The 25,034-nt window shown below is 41.8% G+C and overlaps 3 protein-coding genes across 3 annotated transcripts; all 3 read left to right on the forward strand.

Moving 5' to 3' along the window:
- The first annotated feature begins 5,569 nt into the window (after positions 1–5,569).
- Positions 5,570–11,504, forward strand: LOC133927705 (DEK domain-containing chromatin-associated protein 1-like). The gene is made up of 11 exons (XM_062374132.1): positions 5,570–5,972; positions 6,220–6,253; positions 7,588–7,667; positions 7,745–7,804; positions 8,145–8,255; positions 8,335–8,412; positions 8,676–8,747; positions 9,564–10,053; positions 10,609–10,706; positions 10,797–10,827; positions 10,958–11,504. Exons 1-11 carry the CDS (start codon positions 5,679–5,681, stop codon positions 11,137–11,139), a joined length of 1,530 nt encoding a protein of 509 aa, XP_062230116.1. The 5' UTR covers positions 5,570–5,678; the 3' UTR covers positions 11,140–11,504.
- A 543-nt stretch (positions 11,505–12,047) lies between these two features.
- On the forward strand, positions 12,048–14,185 carry LOC133927715 (omega-hydroxypalmitate O-feruloyl transferase-like). Its single transcript, XM_062374137.1, has 3 exons — positions 12,048–12,248; positions 12,316–12,747; positions 13,161–14,185. Exons 1-3 carry the CDS (start codon positions 12,078–12,080, stop codon positions 14,013–14,015), a joined length of 1,458 nt encoding a protein of 485 aa, XP_062230121.1. The 5' UTR covers positions 12,048–12,077; the 3' UTR covers positions 14,016–14,185.
- Positions 14,186–23,085: 8,900 nt separating this feature from the next.
- Positions 23,086–24,035, forward strand: LOC133890936 (auxin-responsive protein SAUR50-like). The gene has a single exon (XM_062331585.1). The coding sequence runs from the start codon at positions 23,158–23,160 to the stop codon at positions 23,650–23,652; it is 495 nt and encodes a 164-aa protein (XP_062187569.1). The 5' UTR covers positions 23,086–23,157; the 3' UTR covers positions 23,653–24,035.
- The last annotated feature ends 999 nt before the right edge of the window (positions 24,036–25,034 follow it).

Here is a 25,034-nt window from a genome sequence, read left to right on the forward strand (position 1 = left end):
ATGGTAGATCATGACATGTTGTCCCTGTTTCACCACGGAGGAATGACGGCGAATGATAAGCTTTGTGACCTCTATGGACCTAAAGACGCACTTGTTAGAGTACCGTCAGAGATATATCAGGGTGTGCAAACTAGCCGACATAGCAAACTGTTTTAACAAGCGAGCACACGATATTATACACCCTCAGCAGTACGAGGAGCACATTACGGTACGTTTATCATTATTACATGCTCTAGTTAATTGTTATGTTGCACTTCTAAGACACGTTTATATTTTTGTATGCTATTTTTGTATACTAGGTATTCCCTCGTGATGAAGAGTTGCCGAACAAACCAATCAAGAACTTTTTTGGACTACATCTACTCTTTGGTGATGGTTGCCTACCCGAACATAACTAGAGATGCAGAGGTGGTGATTCGAGACTTTCATGCTGTTGTGAAAGAGGCGGTGGTTTGAGTTGCCATGAAAGATGTGGTCGTTCGACAATAAACATAAGAGGACATGCTTACCACTTTCGTCACAACCGAAGGAGTTGGTTCCGATGATAATGACTTCGTGCTTACTCCTCAGAAAACTCTATGTCATTGCGAATTCTCTGACGACGGGGCAGATGACTGGGATCCTAACTTTTATTATTTTTCGTATATACCAGCACCACGTAGACCAAAATTCCTAGAATACGATTACCATTGGATGGAACGGGAGGTAATGCACAGACAGGTTCAAGGGCCATTTCGTCTGTAATATTTATGCTACTAAATGTTGTACTTGTTGAATTCAAGGTAGTTATATCATTTTTAATCTATTACCTAAGTTGTATATATATCTTAGATGTAGCCTATATACTATTAGTAATATTCAAATTTCATACTCATCTCATTTACACATTCTATTTAACATTCAGTGTAGTTTTTTATTTCACTTATATGTATTTACAATCTTCACTTTTAACATTTTCTAGAATTTTTGTTATTTTCAACTTAGATAAATTCTGGGATTTTATAATAAAAATGGGCTAACCACCTCTGAGAGGGCGGTGAGGGGCGGGCATATGGAGTGGGCTTGGTATGGATGATAACCGCCCTCTCAAAATGTGGTAAGAAATATCCATACTACTGTGCAACCTTTTTAAAGAACGGTATGAGATAATTTATGTAAATTTTTTCATCAAAAATCTATTTATTTAAATATTAATTTTAGAAAATATAAAAAAACTCGAATCTTGTCTACCGCACTGGATAAGAGAATGGGAGGGAGGTCCCTGCCGATGTTGGAGCTCATTGAGAAGCACAGCCAACCCAACGAGCCCAGCCCATTCAGATCGCAAATGAAACCGGAGCCCAATTAGATAAGGCTCGGCCCATTCAGGAGTTGGCGGGCGGGCGGGCGGGATGCGGAGGCGCGCGCCGCGCTGGGAAATATTTTGGCTCGGCTCGTGGTGGCGGGGGAGGCGGAAAGTTTCGCCCCCCAAATTTTGAACCAACCCGCCCGGCCGCGCCGTTGCCATTTTCGCCTGCCCTGCTGCCCGTACACACCAACAGACCATCAGCCCTGTGGTCCCGCGCAGGCGCCGTTTACCATTTTGCCCCCGTGCCTAGCATTTCCAATGAGGGCCAGTCTGCATCCCATCAATTGGGGCAGGAATCTCGGAATTGGAAACTGATTACACATACGTGTTTGGCTAGCTGGTCCCTAGAATCGAGATCAGACTTTCCATTCTAAATTCCAAGTGAGCTGATCTCTAATACTAGCATATATTACGCTTTGTTTGTTAGAGTTCTAACTGATTCAAGTTTTTTTTGTGGCAAGTGACTTTTTGAAGAAAGTGATTTTGTATCTGAAACTAACTCTCTAGTGATTTTCTAGATTAAACTATATGGAGAAAATTATTCTATGCGGGAAGTGAATCAGGAGAAGCTGCTTTTTTCAGCTGTCCAGCTTTTGGTTTATTTCAGAGAATCACTCATACGGATTCCACTTAAGGAGCTAAAAGCTGTTATTTGGCAAAGCTCCCCTAATTTCAGCTGGAAAGTTGCTCTAATAGCTCTGTCAAACAAACTCTTACTCTTCACACCCCTTCATTTGTCTGGAAATTGAGCTCGCTCCTGACGCCCCTGAACCTTGACGCGTGTGATGGTTCCTCACGAACGACGAGGTCATCACCATTGATGAGTTGAGTTCCTCCCATCCACTTTCATCGACCTCGTGCCTCATCGGCGACTCCGATGCCATGGTCGTCCACAGCCATGGCACCACCCTCCCTATCACTTTCAATTTCATGGTCAGGTACTACAGGCCACTCCTCATTGGGGACCTCCCCGTTGGATGCAACAAGATCTCATCCGTGTTGGTAGGTGTCGCACGCCATGATGGTCCCTATCTTTCTTCTCCTCGATTTGGTTCTATTTGGCTCTTGCTTAAATATGTAGAACCGAAAATAACAACTAGAGAGGGTGAATAGACGTCCTATAAATTTCTTACGAAATAGATGACATACTACTTATTCATCCAACGCACCTCAAAAAACGTACACACGAAAGCATAAACTTTAGAGAGAAAGTGAGAAAAAAAGTTCTAAGTCAACATGACTTCACGGGTGTAATATAAATAATATGCTCTATTCAAGATAATTTCATGTGTCTTTAAGCACAAAAGCTTGAAACTTGAACGAAGAATAAAGTAAAAAAAACAGTCACCAAAAGAAACAGCTCTCCAAGTTGACAGTATAGATACAAGAGAATTCAAGACTCTCTCAAATACATGAGTATATGAACTTTTATGTCTCTATTAACAAGAAGAACAACTTCCTAATATTAAAAAACCATAGTTCAAAGACAAAAACAAAATTCAACAAGAAATTTTTTTAAAAAAAAACTTACAAATTTGTAAGAGAACCAATAGAGATATTAGAGGGAGGGGAATTCAAATATAATGCAAAAACATAAACTTCATTACTCAAATAGGTCGATCCTATTTTAGACGGATTAAAATGATTTCTCTCTCAAAAACTCGCAACTATTATCAGGTCCGGCCCTGACATTTCAATGGCCCGGGGCGAAATTAAAAATGGAGCCCCATTATTAAATATAAATCGTCTAGATCTATTTTTTTCAGTTTTCTTTTAGACTAATATACACAGTATACATATGCATATAGGGCCTCTGAGTTTTGAGGGCCCAGGGCGGCCGCCCCGCTCGACCCCCTAGGGCCAGCCCTGACTATTACATAGGCTAATCACTAATCCTTCTCTCCTATAAACCCTAGCACTAGGCTCTCAAATAGGTGACACAAAGGCTCAAGTGGTTGGTTCAAACTCTTACATAACTCTACCTTTCTATTTATAGGATTAGAAAACTTGACTCATAAATTTTCTAGTTTGTTACTAAAATACCCATCTCTCGTAGTATACTCCTACCTACCACTAAAGGTATTTTGATCCATTTTTTGCTCCGTCGAGCGAACAGTCGTGATGTCTTCACAACTTAGCTTCGTCTCGATGCAAGCTTCGCGATGTTGTCATATACTCCCCCAATCCTTCTACGATTTTGAGATACAACCATTAAACTCTCTGCACGCTTTTTAAAGCATGATTGTCACTTACAAGCGCTTTGATGTCGACACGTGTATTCAATCTTGCGACCCTGACAGCCGGTAAGTCTCTCCCGTTTTTGATCCCTCGGACCATCTTGTCACTTGCGTCGATATCCATTTTGCTTTACTTTGTCAACACACTGTCTTCATCATCCGTTTTATGTTTTGTTTGATCTCCATGTGTACAACTAGGATCACTCTTGACTTCGTACAGCCTCCTTTATCGTCTGATACCAAGCACCCGTTTAGCCATGATTACCTGCTGACGATCGCCAAGTTTCATTCATTATCTGCACACTATAAGACCAACAAACACATTTCTCCAACTCCAACTCTAACTCCAATTAGTTCATAATCAAAATACTAAAAAAACTTAAGCAATCCAAAACTTGACAAAACAAATCAACAATCATGTCAATCACTCATAACATATAAATTAAGATATATTTTAACTTGATTTTTTAAACCAGATCTATCTTCTATCTGGACCTTGAGCTTATTTGAAAGAAGAATTTTTATTCCTATTGCTTCTCTTATGTAGTAATAAGTTGGGGATTTGGGGATTTGGGGATTCATTTCTTCTTAGAATTCCAGATGGGATGCAAACAAGAATATTGAATTTTGTATCCAAGTTCTATTGGTTTTGATTCATCTAGAAATGGAAACATAATCTAGAATTTCAAATTTTTGGCATCCAAACAGGGCCTGGAAGTATTTGCATTGCGATTTGGGTCTTGTCATCTTTTTGCAAGGTGCTAGTACTTCATTTGGGTTCTCACTTGATGAATATTAAAACATAGCTTGCTCGATATCGAAAATCTTCTTTATTATGGATAAATTGGCAAAACTTCACCAAGTTTCTAAGGGAATATCAAATCCCCTTTGGAACTGAAAATTCACACATGATTTTTTGAGGATTCAGATTCCTAATGATTCTTTCTTATAGACCCCTTTGGTTCACAGGAAAGGGAATAACATTTTCATATGATTGCATTCCTATGGCTTAATTTCATAGAAAAGTAAGCAAGAGGCCAGATCTTTTGGATAGTTTCCTGACGAAAAAAAAAACTCTCGCGTGTTGCTCGCTCTCGTTCACGCCGCTTTTGGGTGTTGCAACTGTGTCACTTCATGCTTGTTCTGGAGAAAGAAAATAGATAGAGGAAGTAATAAGAATCGGTACCCCATCCTCATAAAGAACAACAGTGATGCCTACATCTTTAAAACAAAGGAACGAGAATAGCGAAGGCCTCCCTCCTCTTCGGTGCAGGTTCTATCTACTTTGCTTTAAGTCAACTCCAACTGATCCCTTCAAATCGATTGGTATTCCTGTTTGTGCCCTATGTCGATAGAAAAGAATACCAGTAGCTGCTCCAGCAGCTAACGTATCCAGTGGTACAGTGATGCTACATACTTCATATTTGGGGGCTGTTACTATATATTTGGGTTACTCTCTCTCCTCCCCTCATCACTATTCATAGAGATTGACCTGTGGATCTAAATGGAGTAGAAGAGTAATATAAGGTAAAAAATAGAGTAACTGCTGTAGATAAAAAAAATACGAAATACTGTAATAGAATTATAAATGATGAATTTTTAGAGTATCAGTTAGAAATAGACTTAGTTTGGAAAGATTTGCCTTCGGTTGGTATGACGTGTGAAACTATAAATTATTCCTCCCCATCTTCCAATTACCATGCGATCTACTTGCTTTTCCTTTTTCCCTGAGAATGGATAATTTCCTTCGGCAAGATTTCACATTCTACGGGCCTCAAGCATGTTTGACCAAATTAGTATAATTCGTAGAGGATCTGGGAGGAAGTCTTCCCGGGTTCCAAATGGGTCTAAAAACCATATGATCAAAGGACAAAACGGTAAAACGCAAAGCCAATTCCAGCGGGTTGGGCCGCGGACCCAATCCACCCCGCGGGATCCATCCCATCCCATCGCATCGCACGTCACCCATTTATTAGCTCCAATTTCCATTTTCCCGTCCGCTCCGCCTCCCCCGACTTCCTCCTCCACCTCCCCTGCTTCCTGCCCCACGGGCCTAAAACCCTAGCTCCGCCTTCCCCCGATCCTTCCCGCCCATGGCCTCCGACGACGCCAAGCGAGCCTCCTCCGCAGCCGCGGATCCGCCCGCCGACGACGCCAAGGACGCCGACCCCGAGCCCGAGGCGGAGGGCAAGCAGGAGGAGACGCCGCAGCAGCCGGAGAAGAAGCGGGGGCGGCGGAAGAAGGGGGAGGCGGAGAAGAAGACGCCGCCGCCGAAGAAGGTAGCGCCCGTGATTGAGCGGCCGTCCAGGGAGAGGAAGACGGTCGAGAGGTACGCGGAGCTCGCCCCGCGCGTCACGCCCGTCAAGAAGTCCCCCGCTATTCTCCAGGCGAGAAATTCTCCTCTCCTTGCTCGCTCTTGCGCGTTTCGCCCTGATTTGTTGTTTTCGGATGCGATTATTAGTTTTCGAGCGTCGAAAACCTGTGATTTTCGTGCGGGCTAACGCGGTACAATGCTAAAAATAGCTATTTCTGGGATGGTTGAACACCCCTTTTCCATTCTTCTGCCTGCTTCATATTGGAAAGTTTATTCATTTGTTCACGTTAGCTTATCCTTTGTTACTGTCTGTGTTGCAGGGCTCTGGAACGAAGCTGAAGGACATTCCCAATGGTAAATCCAATATATTGTTGTTATCACCAGGTGTCCCTGTTTGCTTGTGGCATTTCATTTTGTGGTGACAGACTGTTTAAGCTCTACCTAGTCCTAGCGATATCTCTGTTTGACTGTGACAGAGTTAATGGTCCGTACACTTAGGAGTAAAAATTGCTTGAAAATGGTGTTGCGGGGTTATGCTTTTGAGAGCACTTCTTTTATGGGTATGACACGATCTGTGGCAAGGTGGAAATTTCTAGACAATAAAGTGGCTTTAATTGGTATTTGATGCTGAAGCCATACCTGTGGAGTTTGGGGATGGATTCACTAAAGATCTGGATGAAAACTGTGATACTGTTCTCCTGTCTGTTTACCTGTTTATCAGCTAGATACATCCAATTTGAGCATGGCTTCTAAGGTAAAAAGCTTATTTGTAGATGCCTCTCTTGCTTGTAATTATGATTACAGCTTAATAAGTGTGTTACATGGACACGGGTGCGGGTGTCGGAGTCCGACTCGTGTCGGGGCGTCCGATTTGGCAAAAAAATTTGGGACACGCCAAATACCACTTGGAATCCGACACGGGTGTCGGAATACGACACGGATACGCAAGTGTTCGACTTGGCAAAAATTTTTGGACACGGGTGTCCGGGTAACATAGCTTAATAAAGGTTTGGTACTAGGAATTTAAACTGGTGTGTGGTGCGGAAACAATAAAAAGGAAACAGATACCTGAGTTACATATCACAAGCTTTAATTCCATGAGTTGGAATGGAGAATGTGCTGCCATTCCCACAGCATGATAATAAAATCTCCTGCTGTAAGCTTAAAAATAATAGAAAATGAACTAATATAGACTGATACAAGCTACTTTGTTTACATCGTGAAGTTGTCAATAATGTTGTTATGAGTTATGTAGGCATCATCCTTGCCTAATTGGGTCTACAGTTCTGTTATGTTACCCAATCATACATTCTAGCATGTCTGACCTGGACCTATTTGCTACAACCTTCCTTTCACATATTCATCTGGTTTGTTTTCTTGACACATAGACCTGGATAGAATAACTATGCTGTGAAATTTAGATTCTTGTTTTATGTCTGGATGTTGGATAGCTTGTCCTACTTTTTTGTAGTGTCTATTCTTCAAGTTGATCCGTTTGCCTCACTAGTGTGATTACTTATTCTCCCGTCATGTTGAAAATCTTTGTTGAATAAATGGAAATAATTATAAACCTCTCTTATATTTTTTTAGCTTATACTTAATTGTCCATCAGATTCTTTTTGGAGTCGACTAAGTCCTACTCCAGAATTTCGAATTAATCATCTGTACTCTTGTTCATGCCATACCAGTTTCCTTCAAACTATCAAAGAGAAAGGCAGATGAGAATCTTCAGAGTCTTCATACTCTAATGTATGGGAGAAAATCGAATGTAAGGCTTCCACAAGTCTTTGTAGCTCTAGTATAATTTGTTTCATGTACTTTGTTAACTGTAACGATTTTCTACAGGTCCACTTTCTGAAGAGAAACTTATCCCAATTTTCTGGGTTTGTTTGGACTGACAATCAAGTAAGTTTTTTGGATGGTACCATCTTATGTGAAACAAGTCATAATTATCCGCATTATGTGTTTAGCTCTATTTTGTAGTGGATCACCTTTGTGTTAACACCTACTGTGCCTGTGAAATTGTAACATACATTGACATACATAAAACACATTGCACCAACATGTTTTATTCTTGATGGTTGCAGTGGTGGTTGTCTCATGCACATTCCATACTAATGTAAAATCAGGACGTTATTGTTGGTATTGTTATAATTCTAGAAAAATTTCTGCTGTTAATTTTTTTATAGATTATTTGGATTTTCTTGTGCTGTTGGTCATGTTTACCATGCTGTATATTGATCAGGAAAAGCATAGGTCCAGGATAAAGGAAAAGCTCGACAAATTTAACAAGGAGAAGTTGCTTGATTTTTGTGAAATACTGGACATTCATGTTTCAAAAGCAACTACAAAGAAGGTTACTTGGCTGAACCTTGTCTTTTAATAATATGAGCAATGAAACCTGTAGTAACAGCTTGCTTTTTGCTGAACTTCAGGAGGAAGTTTCTGCCAAGGTGTTGGAGTTTTTGGAGTCTCCTTGCATTACCAGGGATGTTGTTCTCACTGACAAGAAGGTATAACCTAACAAAGTTGCTATGCATACTATGTTTTCCATGCCATGCATGTACAATTAGGCACATCGCATGAAATTTCTATATGCCTGGGGCCTGCCTGAAGCAATTCGATTATTGGCTCAGTGTTGTCATATGTGTGTTGTGCGGGCAGTGTTGTACACATAGCAGTACTCAACCTCTAATTAGTGCTGAGCTTGCTCTTCTGGAGTTGTTTTAAGAGCCCTTGGAGACTGAAGTGCCATCCCTTTTCACTGCTATTGCAGAAAGGGAAGAAACGAGGGAGGAGATCTAAAGGAAGTGGCCAGGCAACTTCTGAAGGTGCTTCTGCAGAGAAGGTAATGATTTCTGGTGCAGAGCACAGCTTAAAACCAAAACAACCATCTATCTTAGGGATGCATTTTGGGTCAACCCAAAACCCACTAATTAAACTAAAAATGCCCTCCATTGCATACCCACTTGCATCGCTAATCTGTCTATAGCACATTTATTTGTGTCCTGGAGCCAGGTGCTTCATTCTAAATAATCACCACTAGCTCTTTTTTTTTCTTTGATGTTGTTTACGTGTAATTACCATCATGAACTATCTAGAAATTACCATTTTGCCATTGTTTCGTTGCACTTTGAGAACCTATGGAAAATTACCTTGTTGATTGTTTTGGAAAATAAGCTATGGAAATTTAGGGATCCATCCCTGAAAAAATAAGGAAATAGATTCTCATATACTAGTCTGAAAATCTAATAATTTGCCATGCCACCTATACTATCAATGTTGGTTTTTTTCTACCATGGATATTTCCCTTGCTACCCTTTTCAGTTTGGTGCTCAATACTTTGATTGTGTATATTCTTTTGGGGCAATTTGCTGGGTACCATCGCAAAAATCACAAAAGTTGTAAAATACCATCGGTGTGAGGATGACATATGGGCCCAGCCAATGGTATTTTCCAATATGGACACTTCGATGGTATCCACCTAATTTTGCCTATTCTTTTTCCTCTCTTTGAGTACTCCATAGTCTTTGCAACTATCTAGGCAAAGAAATAAGTGCACATAAAATGGGCGATATCTATCTGGTGATTAAAACTGGCACTTGTCCCAACACTCTTTACTGATAGAAATGAAATCCTGATGTCTGCTTTTCTTAATAAACAGAAAAGGAAAAAGAGCCAGAAACAAGCAGCTGAAGCTGAGAAAGAGAATGATGATGAAGACGATGCTGGTCCTGCTGGTTCTGAGGATGAATCTATGGGAGAGGAAGGTGATGGGGATTCTGAAGCAAATGATAATGCCGTGAGTGATGAAGAACTTGACGAGCCTCCAGCAAAGAAAAAGTCAACAGATGTTAAGGAGGCAAAGAAAGAATCTGGGTCTAAGGCAAAAGAAAAGGATGCACCAGAAAAAAAGTCTTCTACTAAACCTGCAAAAGGTGCATCAAAGCCTTTTCAAGACACTAAAGATGAGCCTGATGTAGAGAGCAAAAAGGTTGGCAAGAGAGCCAAGAGTTCAAAGGAAAGTGATGTGCCTGTAGATTCAAATAAGGCCAACAAGGAAGTTTCTAAATCCAAAAAGGATGATGGAAAAGAAGGCCAGAACAATAAGGCACGTGCTAAGGATGGTGCCAAGATATCCAATAAAAATAAAGGTAGAAGATCTATTATACTTACCACAGGCAGTGTCATATTAATTGATCTTGTTGTCCTGGTCCTTCCAAATACATATCTGATTTTGTTTTTGATGAGAATATGCTCATAGCACGGCGGTAGGTCCTCCAGTTGTGAGGCGACCGACCAGGGCTTGAACCCCCGGTTCTCGCAAAAAAGCCCATCTTTGTGTGTCGCTTTCAGTGTGGTCTTGGGCGGCCTTGAAGTTGCTTTCAGTGATGCCTTTGGGTGGCCGGCCTTTGGGGTCTTTTCTCAACCTATAGCTGACAATGCCTTGGACGTCTCTCCCTTAGGGTCGAGTTTTTTTTGGATGCATTGTTATATTATGATCATACTAGTGCAGTTCAAGTTTATTTGTTCTGGTTTATTTAAGAATATGATAAAGTTATTTTTTCTGCTCTCCAGAAATTGATTTCAGTTGAAAGGCTTGTCATCAGTCATCATACATAAGGGTTTATTTAGTGAGATGCCATTTAGTGTTTGTATAATATATCAGATTGTAACGAAGTAAACTGTTGTACGTCTCTTCTCTGCAGAAAAAGGCAAGGGTGGTGCAGATGCTGGGTCTGCCCCAACCACTGAACAGCTGCATGCTGTTGTTAGCAGCATTTTGAAGGAAGTTGACTTCAATACGGTTAGCGTTGGTTATTTTATGCACATGATGCATCGTTTTTCCTTGCTTTGTATGCTGACTCGAATGGTTATATTGTCTTCTGTCTTGTAGGCAACTTTGGCTGATATCCTCCGACAATTAGGTACTCCTTTTAGGTTCTTGCTTAATTTTATTATAGTAGATAATGGAAGAAATTGTCAATGTAAGGACACTATAAACTAGATTTTTTATTTATGAATGTACTGACATGCCTGCTATTACTCTAAATCCAGGGGGGCATTTTAAAATGGACCTCATGGACAGAAAAGCAGAAGTGAAGCGCATCATAGAGGAGGTGATCAATAATATGTCTGACGATGATGAAGGTGATGAGGATAACTCAGAAGATGAAGCAGAAGACAATGGTAAGGTGGAGAATTCGAAGGATGATCCCAAAGGAGGTGAAGAAAAGTAGTTCAGCGAACCAGATGTGATGTGGTCAGATCAGTTTCTTGTGTCAGTATTATGGATGAGAGGACTATATTTCATGCCAGTGTTCCTGTTTGGGAGGTTTGGTTCTGTACAATGGGGCACCGCAACAGTGAATCGGTGACCTGGGTAGTACAAGATTGTTAACCATTTCACAGCCGTACACACCTAGTTGTGCTTGACTTGTTAGTGATCTGTAGTCTAGTTGCTGGTCATGTACAATAGCTGTGCGTTTAATAGCTTTGTTGCTTAGCTAGCCTGACTGTAATATGCAGAATAATTCTTGGGTTTGTTACTTCCATTTCTTTATGTAAAACGCTGTATCCTTCAGAATCATTTCTGCTTCGTCCATTTCTTGTCTGCCTCACCCCATTGCAAGGTTAGCGCTGCTCTTCTCTGATATGCGAGCTGTTCGCTTCTCTTTCCTCAGACATGGATCCATCTCGTAGTCCTTGGACTAACATGTTCTCTCTCGGTCTACCGGTTTTCCAGGTAGTGCTGTGTGCATGGATTCTCGGAGACGCAGAAAAAAGTACAGGTGGAGGCGAGCTACAAATTATCAGTCCTCAGCTATGTTTCATAATAAAATTGCTCGAATATTTTTTCTAGGCAGATAATGCTTGACGCTGCCATCTCTGGAATCTAGAATACCATGTTAGGTGGTCTACCTTCTTTGCTGATTCGTTCAGTTTGCTATCACGCTTGTTCTCGGTTGTCCTCAAGAAAACAAAGCTGCAACTCGCAAATGGCATAGCTGTTCTTGTCTGACATCCTTGTTGTCTCATTTTCACTTTCTATCTTCAAATTCGGGCACAATGTATAATATGACCATGTTGGTCGGTTTAGCTAAGACCATCTTGAATACGGTACGATGTTGCATTGGATAGGCCGTTCCGGTTCTCACCTGCATGGATAACAATATACATGCTGGTTGCGTTTTGTGGTTCACTCAATCCAAATGTCCCAACCAACTCGTGCACACGCAGAAGAAACCCCTGTTCTTATACGCCTCTCCTCTGTGCCAGTTCCCCTCCTGGTTCTTGCTCGCACTCGCACTGCCACCTGTGCTCAGCAGCTGATCCAACTCCAGCAATGGTAACGGGCATCAAATTCTCGTCATTTCTTACATGGAATCACCATGTTTTTGCCTACACGCATACAGGTGCAAGAAACGGGCGCCGTTGAGCTGCGCATCAGGCAGCAAGGGGAGCCGTCGCTGGTGCTGCCTGCAGAGGAGACGCACAAGGGCCTCTACTTCCTCTCCAACCTGGACCAGAACATTGCCGTCATCGTGCAGACTGTGTACTGCTTCAGGGCGGACGACGGCAGCAGCGCCTGCGATGTCCTGAGGGAGTCCCTGGCGAAGGTGCTCGTCCCCTACTACCCGCTCGCTGGACGGCTGACGATCAGCGGCGAGGGGAAGCTGGTTGTGGACTGCACCGGGGAAGGGGCCGTGTTCGTGGAGGCCGAGGCGGACTGCGCCATGGCGGACATCGGCGACGTCACCGAGCCTGACCCCACGGTGCTCGGCAAACTCGTGTACAGCGCCCCCGGCGCCAAGAATATACTCGAGATGCCCCTCCTGGCTGCTCAGGTAACGTACGTTGGCTGGGGCATGCTACGCGCTTGTATGCTGCTGTCTAATTAAGACCCTGTTTAATCTCGTGTTTAGCTCCAGTTTTATTTTAATCTCGTGTTTATTAGTTAATATAAAGTGATTTATATATTTATTTTAGAACTCATTTAAATACCTCTAGTATATCATTAGCTCTAGCTCTATGAACTTTTGAAGTTAGGAATACTCCGTTTCAAAAATCTTAGAGCTGGTGTTCTGACAAACAGGTTGTAAGCATATACTATTTTTTATAACAAGATTAATGATTAGATTAAGCAGTTGCATAGAACACTAGTGTTTTTTTTAAAAAAAAATCTGGATCGAGTTTTGTCCAATTCAATATGCCATCGAATCGAATTGATCGATTCCTTGTGCTGATGATAATCAACAAGGTGACCAAGTTCAAGTGCGGCGGCTTCGTTCTTGGCCTGGCCATCAACCACTGCATGTTCGACGGCGTCGGCGCCATGCAGTTCATCAACTCGTGGGGCGAGACCGCGCGCGGCCTCCCGCTCTCTGTCCCGCCGGCGCTCGACCGCGCCGTCCTCCGCGCGCGCGACCCGCCCCAGGTCGCCTTTCCACACCACGAGTTCGCGCAGATCGCCGACGATGATGACGAGGACTCCCCGCCGCTCCTGCACCGGTCGTTCCGGTTCACGCCGGCGTCCATCGCGCGCGTCAAGGCGCTCGTCGCGCTGGAAGGGGCGCGCGCGTGCACGACGTTCGAGGCGCTGGCCGGGTTCGTATGGAGCGCGCGCACGAGGGCGCTGGGGATGGGGCCCTCGCGGCAGAGCAAGCTCTTGTTCGCCGTGGACGGGAGGCCGAGGTTCTCGCCGCCGCTGCCCGCGGGGTACTTTGGCAACGCCATCGTGCTCACCAGCGCGACGTGCGCGGCGGGGGAGCTGGTGGCGTCGCTGCCGCGGGCCGTGCGGCTCGTGCGCGGCGCTGTGGAGGCCGTGACGGACGCGTACATGCGGTCGGCGGTGGACTACTTCGAGGCGACGCGGGCGCGGCCGTCGCTGGCGTCGACGCTGCTGATCACGGCCTGGTCGCGGCTGCCGTTCCGCGCGGCCGACTTTGGGTGGGGCCCGCCCGAGGCGTACGGCCCAGCGGCGCTCCCCGAGAAAGAAGTGGCACTGTTCCTGTCGTGCGGGGAGGAGGGAGGCGGCGTCCGCGTGCTGCTGGGGCTGCCAGCCGCAGCCATGGCCGAGTTCGAGCGGCTCGTGGAGGCGGTGATGGTGTCCTGAACGACTACGTCCGCATGCATGGTAATGGCATCAAACGAGAGGACATGCGCAAGCTCGCTCTGCAAGGAAACTAAATTTGTGTGATCGAGTATCTATCTATACATTTTCCTCTCTTGATCTATCTCTGTAGCACGAACAAGTTTTATATGTTACCTGCAAAGTATGATGCCTGATGTGATTGCTAAAATGTCGATCGGTTCACAAAGCAAGACGCGACCGATAGAAACTACAGTTAACTGCAACTGGCTAGCTACAGTCCGGATCAGGAGAGCTCAACATTAACCGGGAAATTCAAAGTTTTGGCTCTCAAGTCTGAACTAATTAACTACCATCTTCTGTTACCATTTTTTGATGGAAAATGCTTCACGTACGGTACGGCTGCCTGCCTTTCGACCGGGCATGATCTTCCTCCCGTGGTTCCTTGCCTTGTTTCAGGCAAGTAGATTCGAAGTTATATCATCGTATCATAGAGTGACTATGCGTACTTTATTTTTAGAAGGTTTTTAGAAAGTTATGTCATCGTATGATATAGTGAGTCACATATGATACGGTGAGATTCTCATAAGTTCAACATTGAATTTTGGACCGTTGGAAAGGGATTCACCACATGATACAATGATGCCACTATATGATACTGTGACTAGGAATTCTAGACAAATTCCTCCAACGACTAATTTTTTAGTTAGCTCTATAAATACTCTCATCCACTGCCTATTTAAAGTTGCCTACACACATACCAGAGCGGGTTTGAGTCATATTGGAGTTAAAGTTGAAGATCAACTCAAGTAGCACAATATTAAAAACTTGATTAGTACTGGTTTAGGCCTAATATGATCTAGTTAGATGATTAACCTAGAATTGGATCAAGTATGATGAGGATTTAATAATTAAGTAATTACTAGAAATACTATATATCCGAAGGATGGAGAATCATCGTGCATGTATCTGTTATCTTAGACGGTAGATTTAATAATCACTAAGAGATAAATAAGGCATACACGGATATTTTAGACAGTTTATCATATTATATTCGGAAACTAACTCCGGATTAGAAAAGAACCCTCTAGATATCACAATCCAGAAAAGTTACGCTTGGGATTTTGAGTATAATATGTCTCTCCGACCCAACTATATAACGAGGGAGGAGGTATGTTGAAGGGAGAGAGGGGAAGAGTAGCCAGAAAAGGAATTTTTATAGGACTCTTTACAAAAAGACCTCTGCGAGATCTTAATCCATGCCGTCCTTCCCCTGATCTAATGGTTGGCGCGTGCAAGAGAAAGAAGGATGATGGCACATGTCATGTTGGAAGAGCATGTCTTTTGGAGGACTCGGTCGTATAGAATTTCCTTCCCAGAAAACAAGCTAGAAAGATAGCCAAATATAAGCAAGATGAGGTCAGATAGAAACAAAAATAACCCATTAAGACTCACATCAAATTCAAGCCATGATAAGAATGATCTGGCAAGAGCTTCATTATTTAGAATACAAGAAAACTCACTGAGATTTTTAGTAGTAGATCTAGACACGCCCACATTATAATTATCTTCTCCTGAGATTAATCAAGGAAGCATATGATGTAGGGTTATTAATCTAATGGAGACGCAAACCTTTATACAATCTCGTGCCATATTCTTCTATACTCACAACCGATGACTAGATATCCCTATTTTAAATAAGTATTTGCATAATCGATTTCACCGATCGTCGATAAAGTAAGTGGTAGTGGCGAGTCTTGCGAGACATACCAACCGAGTTTGTGGCGAAGCCGCAAATATCATGAGAGGAAAGCGTGTCGCGTGCCGGAGCGATGAAGTACTACCTTAGTAAACACGACGGTCGACGAGGATATAAAATTATTTATTACATATTCTATAAATACAATATATTTGCAAGGGGTACCTGCACCATATGTATCTTTAGTCGTTCCTGTATGACTCATAACCACCGTAGAGTAAATAAAGCATGCGGATAAATATCGGGTAGGCATCAAGAAAATTATTCCCATATTTTGTAAGATTTTCCTAGATATCTGGGGATCGACAATTCAATAAAGATATGCTGGAAGTGTAACATCCTGTATTTTAGCATATTAATTAACAAAAAAACTCACTGCAAATTAAAAAATTATAATTAAATAAACCAAGAAAAATAAAGGAAATATATATTTAAATATATGTATATACTTATATGTATATATACATATTCAAATGTATTAATTTGGCTAAGTATTCCAAAGTGTACTAAAATTATTTCAAAATTAATCCCTGCATTGGTTTGTGGTATTTATGGTTCTTTGGATGGAGATTTGAAATTGATGTCTCTCAATTTCAAATCTATTCTTAGATTCCCTTTAGCTCAAATCAAATTGAATTCAAATAATTTGAATTCAAATCCTCTCCCAAATATCAAGATCCAAATCCAAATCACAATTCAAACATTCCAAATTGAATTAATTCCAAGTCCAAAGTCAAATCCAAATTCAAATGCCTTTAATTTAAATTTAAACTTAATTTCCTTCCTTTTTCCTTTTCCCTAGGCCGAATCTCCCTCCTCTCTCTGTTCCGGCCCACGTGTAGGCGGCTCGGGATTCCTTTTCTTCCTCCGCTCCCTATTGACATTCCTGGGCCGTGCTGCCCCACTCAGCCCAGCTCGTGCCCATGCCGCGCTCGCGCACGCTCACTAGCCCGCTCGCTGCACCATCCACGTGCTGCCCATCCATCGCTTGCCAGCTCAAGCCGTCTCCCTCCTCCAGTGCAACGCCATGCCGCGCTGTCCCGCACCATTGCTGCGGCCGGCGACTTGCCTCTCTCATGCGCTCCGGCTCTTTCTCCATCTCTCAGCTCTCTCTCTCTCTCTCTCTCTCTCCCGTAGCTCGAGCGTCTGACACCCGCGGCTTTCTCATCACCGCATGTGCGGCCCGGTGCAGGGCCGCCACCCCCGCTAGAAAGATCGTTGGTGCCGTTCTATTCATCGTGGACAACACGATGCATCACACCACCTTACTACTGTTCTGCCTTGCTCTATAAATAGAGTAGCCCAACCTATCTCTCTCTGTTTCCTCACTTCGTCGCCACCATAGCACCGCCACCGTGCCATTGCTAGCAGTTGTGGCTCAGCCATCGCCATTCTGTCCCCCGCGAGCTGCCGAGGAGCACCAGGAGGTCACTGCCGTCCTTGTGTCACCGTCCATCGACCAGAAGCTTGACGAGAGCACGCCCGCATTGGAAATCGAGCCACTTCTCCACCATTGCTCTGTCACTTCACTGGTAGCCATCCTGCCCATCACCATTTTCAAGCTCGGTGAGCAACCCCGCCCACTCGTGCACCCCATAGATAGCATGTCGTTATTCTAGTACTCTCTCTTCACGTGGCCACATGCAGCCGCTTTTTTTCTTTCGCTGCCGTGTCAAAATCTCACTACCAGCATGCACCTGCCCTCTGTGTGTGGTCCAACCATCGTGTCGTATAGCCTAGGAGCGCTAGGCTCTATTTCTTTGTAGGTTGACCGCGTGTAGTATAGGAGAGGTGTTGTCTAGTTTCTCCATGCCACCATTGTCTTCTTCGACCGCTGTTTGTTATTGCTTTGGTCACGGCCTGCCGACAACGAACCCATAGCCGAGTTCCCCATAGCGTGTAGGAGACCTGCATTAGCTTCTCATCGTGGAACTCCAACGGAAACCTGACTCTAGCAAGCTCTCCGGTGAGGCTCCACCGCCAGATCGATCCCCTTCGCTGCTCCGCTGCATCGTGCGCCCGCGCGTGCGTGGCTATGCCACCGGTCACGCCCGTAGCCCAGCTAGATGTGACCAGTGAGGAGAAAGTTTTGATTGAACTGTCTGTTAGCTCGAGCTTAGAGAAGGTGGGGAAGGGGGGTATCACTGCTAGCTCATTTAACCAGCTGATAGTGATGTTACGCTATCACTGCCGGTTGATGGATTAAGCCGACAGTGATAAAAGAGCAGATCATCACTATCAGCTCAATCCATCGATCGATAGTGATGACACTTATCACTGTCGGTTCCTAATGGGCCTATAGTAATGTGGCATATAAAACTAGTTTTGTAGTAGTGTATGAAAAAGCAGGAAACTACTCATTACCATTAGAAGAAACAAAGAAAAAAAATCGAAAAGAGCCGGCAAGAAGCGAAATAAAGTATAACACTATAGACAAAGAGGCTCGTCGGGACCATCTAAACTGAACAAAGCACCAAAACACTGCTCTACTATTGACAGAGCTTAGCGTGTGTCATCGTTGATAAGCTCACCCCTATACGACAAAACAGCTTCGATTTTATCACGACGAGCCTTAAACTTTGCCTCGATATGGTTTCACCTTACACGCACGATCCAAAAAACAAGGCTGCTTCGCGTCATCTTTGCTAAGCTACTTGAGCGTGAACTAGGTAGATCGGTATATCTATCTAGCCTGCGTCTTAGATCGACTTGATGCAGAGAGTCGTGACTTCTTGTAGAACAAGGCTGCTGCTCATGTCATGTGTTAGTGTGCTGCTGGCCTTGTTAATTTTTCTTGTACGCATAAATGCATGGATGTGGAGATAGACGTGGATCTTTCACCACATATACAACCTTTCTTCCTTCCTTCCTTGGATAAGAAATAAATCTCGACGTACACACACTTTTTCTTTTTCTTTTTTTTGCACCAGATCGAGGAAATGTCAGCGAGTAATTTAGTCAGCATTTTTCGTTTCATCTTCTTGAATAAGGACTCGCAGACTGCAGTGCATATACTACTGTAGTCCTTCCTGTATGTGACACTTCTATTCTTCTCTCGTCTCGATCGGTGTATAGTACCAACTTATTCTGCAATATATATATATATATATATATATATATATATATATATATATATATAGGACTATATATATATATAGTCTACAAGTCCTTCGAGAAACGAGCTGCTGACTAATTACGCGCTGTCATTTTCTTTTTCTTGTCCAAAATGTGAAAAGCGCGTCGAGGTACGTTTCTTATCCGAAGAAAGTAACTTGATTTTTACAGGATTGCCTGAAGGGGGAAAGAGCTAGGAAGAAGAAGATCAATTGTGCATTGAAAAGTCGATGGGGCTTAGCGTCTACCTCCACATCCATGCATGCATATGCATACAAGAGAAAGGAGACCAAAAGAAGATGTGATGAACACTGCTCACTCCCGGGATGTCGTCCTTTTCTCTCTTGGTATAAAAGTCATATATTTCATCCCATCGTATCAATTAACACTCAACAGCACATCAATCACTATACAGATTAATTCAATGGCTGTAAAAGTGAATTACACTTCAGGAAAAATCAGATAGCTAGAAATAGGAAATCATTGTAGGGGATAGTATTCTTCATGCATGTAAATATCTAGAGTCGGTTATGAGCTGTAGTTTGTTAAAAAAGATCATTATTCATTATTAGGCGATTGGCGTTTATCATAAGATCGAGCAACATGCATAGTACCATAAAATTATTCGATTCCTATAACTCAACGTCTCAAACTAACTAATTAACTCTCAAACTAGTTAAATACCTGTGTTTTAAAGAAAATACAAACATTCGATAACATCAACCACAAACTTAATATCACTGTTTATTTTGCAAATAGTATTATTGCGTCATTGTTCGTGGTCGCCGCCGCTAGTCGCGGGTAAGCCACACATCGACCGCATGGACCCATGTCGCGGAAGATGCCTCGTGCGGCCTGGCTGCGACATCACTGACATCAGCAGTACAGTTTGTTTCTGCAATTTGCTACGCACACCTAACACTATGCACCAGAACTTCTACGCAGGCTAAAAATTGCTAGTTCACCCACAACACCATGAAGTTTATTTTTCTGCAGAATCTACCATATTTTTTATATGCAAATTTTCTTCATCATATCATCCACTAAATTTGACATTGAGAAGTTTGATGATAAAATCAATTTCTCAATATAGCAGGTTCAAATGAAAACTATTCTCTATATGCTAAACCTACGAGCATGTCAAATGACAAATGAGAGAAATTTGATAAAAAATCTCTCTCCGCCATACAATTCAGTTTGTCTATAGATGTTCTGAATGAATTCATTAACTAGTTGACAGCTACCTCATTATGGACAAAGTTGGAGATATTGTACATGAAGAAAAGTCTAGTCAGTAAATTACGTATCAAAGAGTGTTTGTACATGATTCACATGGTAGAATGTACCTATATTCAGTCCCATCTTAATGAGTTTAATTTTCTCATCATTGATCTTGAGAAGTTAGATATGAAAATTGATGATAAGGATAGGACTATTCTTTTAGTTGTCTCTTTGCTTGCTAACTTTAAACACTTTGAGAAAATTATGCTTTATGGCAATCATGATACCTTTAGTTTTGAGAATGTTAAATCATTATTTATTGTCCAAGGAGAATTTTGATGTTGATTCTCATTCTAAAGTTAATGGTGAGGATTTAATTGTTACATAGAGATAATCGCATAAGACAATTCTTCTATACCAAAGTCTAGATATAATCAAGAGACCATAAATCTAGATTTTTTTTGTCATCACTGTAAGAAAGACAACTGTGATATTTCCCGTGCTTAAAGTCGAAAAGGAAGGAAGGAAGAAGTAAAACTCAAAAAGAAAATATGTCTGATGTTAGGTTTTTGAAAATAAATCTGATGGTGAGGCTCTAATTAGCGCTACTAATATGAGTAATCGAATTGCTTGGATTGCTGATTCAACTTGCACTTTTCATAAATGTCAATATATAGAGTGGTTCTCTACTTATGATCCTGTTGGTAGTGGTGAAGTTGTGATTGATGTCGAATCTCCACTTGAAATTGCTGAAATTTATCTGTTCAAATCAAAACTTATAATGGCACTGTTACAACCCCTATAAATGTTCATCATGTTCCTAAAATAAAAAAATGAATCTTATTTTTTTAGGCACCATAGAATCTTTGAGATATAAATATATTGGTGAAAATGTTCTTAAGATTTTGAAAGACAACCTTATTGTGTTAAAAAAGCTAATAGAATCAATAGTCTTTATCACCCACAAGGATCTACAACTATGATATTGTAGCTAATTCTATTATTGTATCGGATCCTCACATCACCAACCTTTGGCATTGCGCTTGGGTCATATGAGTTAGAAAGGTATGTATTTTCTATGCAAGAAAGGTATTTTAGATAATATTGACAACATTGATTTTTGCGAGCATTGTGTTTTTGGCAATAAAAGAGTGTCAGTTTTAGTACTGTAACTCATCAGACTATAGGAATTCTTAATTATATTCATTTTGATTTTTGAGGACAAGTCTAATTTTCTTTCTCTTGGTGGATGTGAGTACATGATAACATTCGTTAATGATTTTTCTTGAAAGTTTATGTTTATTTCTTGAAACATAAGAATAAAGCTATTTCAGTATTCCGGAAGTGGAAAGCTTTGGTGGAAAATCAAACTGGTAGAAAAATTAAGAAACTTAGAAACGATAATGGATTGAGATTTTATAATGGTGAGTTTGATAAATTTTGTGCTAATCATGATACTGCAAGATATTTGACTATTTTAGTAACTCCTTAGTAAAATAGTGTGGCAGAGTGTATGAATTACACTCTTCTAGAAAGAGTCTACTGCATGCTTCAAATGCAAGCATATGGAATATATGTGCTTTGTGGGCTGAGAATATTTCTATGGCTTGTTATTTGATCAATCACTCTTTAAATTCCGCCATTAATTTTTATATTCCAGAAAAGGTTTGGTCAAATAAACTAGTTGATTATTGCAATTTGAGAATTTTGGTTGTCCTGCTCATGTTCATATTAGTACTGGGAAATTAGAACTTAGAGCAAGAAAATGCATAATTATTGGATTTGGTTCTGATGTCGAAGGATGTTGTTTATGGTGTTCTGATTCTCACAAATTGATCATTAGTCATGATGTTACTTTAATGAAGATGTTTACTCTCAAAGAGTAGTGATAATGTGAGTATTTCATCTACATTTGAATATGAAATTTCTGAAGTTGTTACAAGGAATACAGAATTTGAGGCAGTTTTATCTACCGTTGATAATGATTCTTTAGTTATTCCTACTCCACAACTAATTTCTGATCCATCATGTTTTGACAATAATAATCATTACATTGCTCGAGATAGAACAAGAAGGAATATTCAATTGCATGATTGATATCATGACACTGATGACATGGTCTCCTATGCTCTTCTTGCTGTACAAGATATTTTTGATACTGTTGAACATTCTTTTTATTCTGAAACTATCTCATGTGAAAATTATTCTAAGTGATTGACAACTATGAATGAAGAAATTAAGAGCCTTCATAAAAGTTGTACATGTGACTTGGTTGAGTTTTCAAAAAGTAACAAACCTTTAAAGTGCAAATGGATTTATAATAAGAAGGAAGATATTTCTGGAATTAAACCTACAAGATGGAAAGCTTGTTTAGTGGTAAAAAGTTTGACCAAAGCGAAGGTATCGACCTCAATGAAGTTTTTCTCCCGTTGTATGTCACTCTTCCATTTGGGTGATGGTTGATTTTGTTGGTTCATTTGATTTGGAATTAGAGCTACTTGATATTAAAACTTCTTTCTTATATGCATATTTAGAAGAGGAGATTTTTCATGGACATCTTTTTGTAAGGGTTTTGAGCCAATGTGAGGTTCATTAGATAGTGCCTCAAAGATATAAAAGTCTAATCCTAGTCAGATACATCTATAAATATATGTCTACTATTGTACTTGTACTCTATACTATTATAATAGAGATTTATCTCCCGTGATTTTTATCTCCGTAATGAAGGATTTTTACACATTAAATCCATACCTCCCATATCTATGTTTTTTTTAATAATGAAAGTACAACTTTCGGTCTCTACACCAACAAAAGATGCACACAATCTTTTTTTTAAAATAGTCACTTAAATTCACGTCCAATAAGAATCAAATTTAGATGGTCTAGGAGTACATCCTTGCTAACAGTCTACATCAGCATGCATTAGCTGCAAGCTGCTTGCATCGTCTCCTTATAATCTGATCCTCACCTCAGCAGCTCATTATGCATCAGTAGCAGTTTTGCACTGATCGATCAGTCGTCTTTCTTGGACAAGAAGTGGCCTGTGGCGCCCATATAATTAAGTAAGGCTGCATGGCGACGTCGAGCAAGGGCGCGAGGAGGAGCCTGATATCGAGGACCCTGCACCAGTGCAAGTCCAGGCTGAGCGCTGGCCGCGCTTCGTCCCCGGTTGCGGGGTGCTTCTCGGTGTACGTGGGGCCCGAGCGGGAGCGCATCGTGGTGCGCGTCGAGTGCGCCAATCACCCGCTGTTCCGGCGCCTCCTGGACGACGCCGAGCGCGAGTACGGGTACTCGGCGCAGGGCCCGCTCGCGCTGCCTGGCTGCGACGTCGACGCTTTCCTCGACGTCCTGCGCCAGATGGAGGAGCACGATGGCGCCGACGGCGGCGGCGAGATCCCCGCTGCCGCGTCGTCGCCGATATGCGGCCTGCAAAGCAGCAGCAAGGGCCGAGCGGCGGGGTACCGGATGCTGAGCCCGAGGTCGTCTCCAGTGGTTTGGTCGGAGGAGGTGATCAGGCAGCATGCACTCGATCAACATGCGGCAGCTTATGATTCTAATCATGATTAGTAATTGGTGCTTAATTGATTTGCTCCTATACTGCTGAGTAAACCATCCATAGCCGAGCAAGAGAGAGTGACTCTTTCATTTAAGTTGGAGGTTCCTGCTCTCTCTCTCTCTCTCTCTCTCTCTCTCTCTCTCTCTCTCTCTCTCTCTCTCTCTCTCTCTCTCTCGTATACAGAAGTGTGTGGTGATAATTAGCAATACATGTTTAGTTTAGATCCATAGCTATAGGTTCGTACATATAGTTGAAAGAACTCTGTGTGCTGAATTATACAAAGAGAATCTTCCTGTCATTTTGGGCAGTGTTTTTCGACAAACACAGCACATCTGTACGTAACATATGGTTTATGGTGTAACAAGCTACTGCAGCATGCAGTTACTGATCAAATACGAAGTGCCATCAGTTGTATCAATTGCTAGTCTGCTGCTATGCTAATCTTCTATGCTCACCGGCCTGGAGACTGGAGTGTCCTAATATCTTTTCTGACTATAGCTAGCTAGCTAGCTCCTAATTAACCTAGCAATCAGTCCGTTCGTAAATTATTGAGGTGATTAACGATTGCTCATCAGTATTCAGCGCATTCTGCTGCATGCTGGGTCAGTTTTTTCCAACAGGGCCGGGTCTTTTTCTGCTTTCGTGATCGGATCGACGACTCAGCAATCATGAGGTGCCGATAGAGAGATGCGTTTCGGAACCCTGCTAATCCTCGCAAGCGCTGCGTCCACCGGCGTGACTTCACACAGAAAGATATCCGTGTCATCCTCTTACCCCGCGCGTGGCAAAAAGTTTGCATGAGAAAATTTTGATTCGAAAGTATTCTTAAAAAAGTTAACGAGGAAAATTTAGCTCAAAAGTTTTTAAAATTCTTCTTAAAAGATTTAAGAAAAATTAAAAAAAGTTTGGATAAGATTGCTTTTACGTGAGCCCCACGCAACAGGTCGTGAGCCCGAGTGCATGCTCTAGAAAAGAAAGAATTTCTGTTCAAGCGCGTGGGTTGGGACTCATGATTTGGGACAACACACAGTTGTCTTTCACGTGCCATGGGGCCCACCAAACTTTTCCCTGTTTGAAAAAGTTTTAATACCTTTGTTGTAACTTTTTTTTGCAAAGTTTACAATAAATAAAAGTACTAAAACTTTGTACAAGAATATTTTAATACTTTTGTTGTAAATTTTTTTATAAAACTTGTTTCGTAAAGTCATACATAAAATTAGTTCACTGCAACTTTTTTGGGTTAAGAACCTGAGTTTTAGATAACCTTTTTCATATAAACTTTTTGTTCACTTAATATTGTTGGCTAAAAGTTTCAGCGGTAGAAGTATTGAATGAAACTTTCTACAAATTTTTTTTGAAAGTTATTCACGAAGGTTTTGTAGACACAACTTTT

Source organism: Phragmites australis, chromosome 1, assembly GCF_958298935.1.
Source record: "Phragmites australis chromosome 1, lpPhrAust1.1, whole genome shotgun sequence".
NCBI lineage: Eukaryota > Viridiplantae > Streptophyta > Magnoliopsida > Poales > Poaceae > Phragmites > Phragmites australis.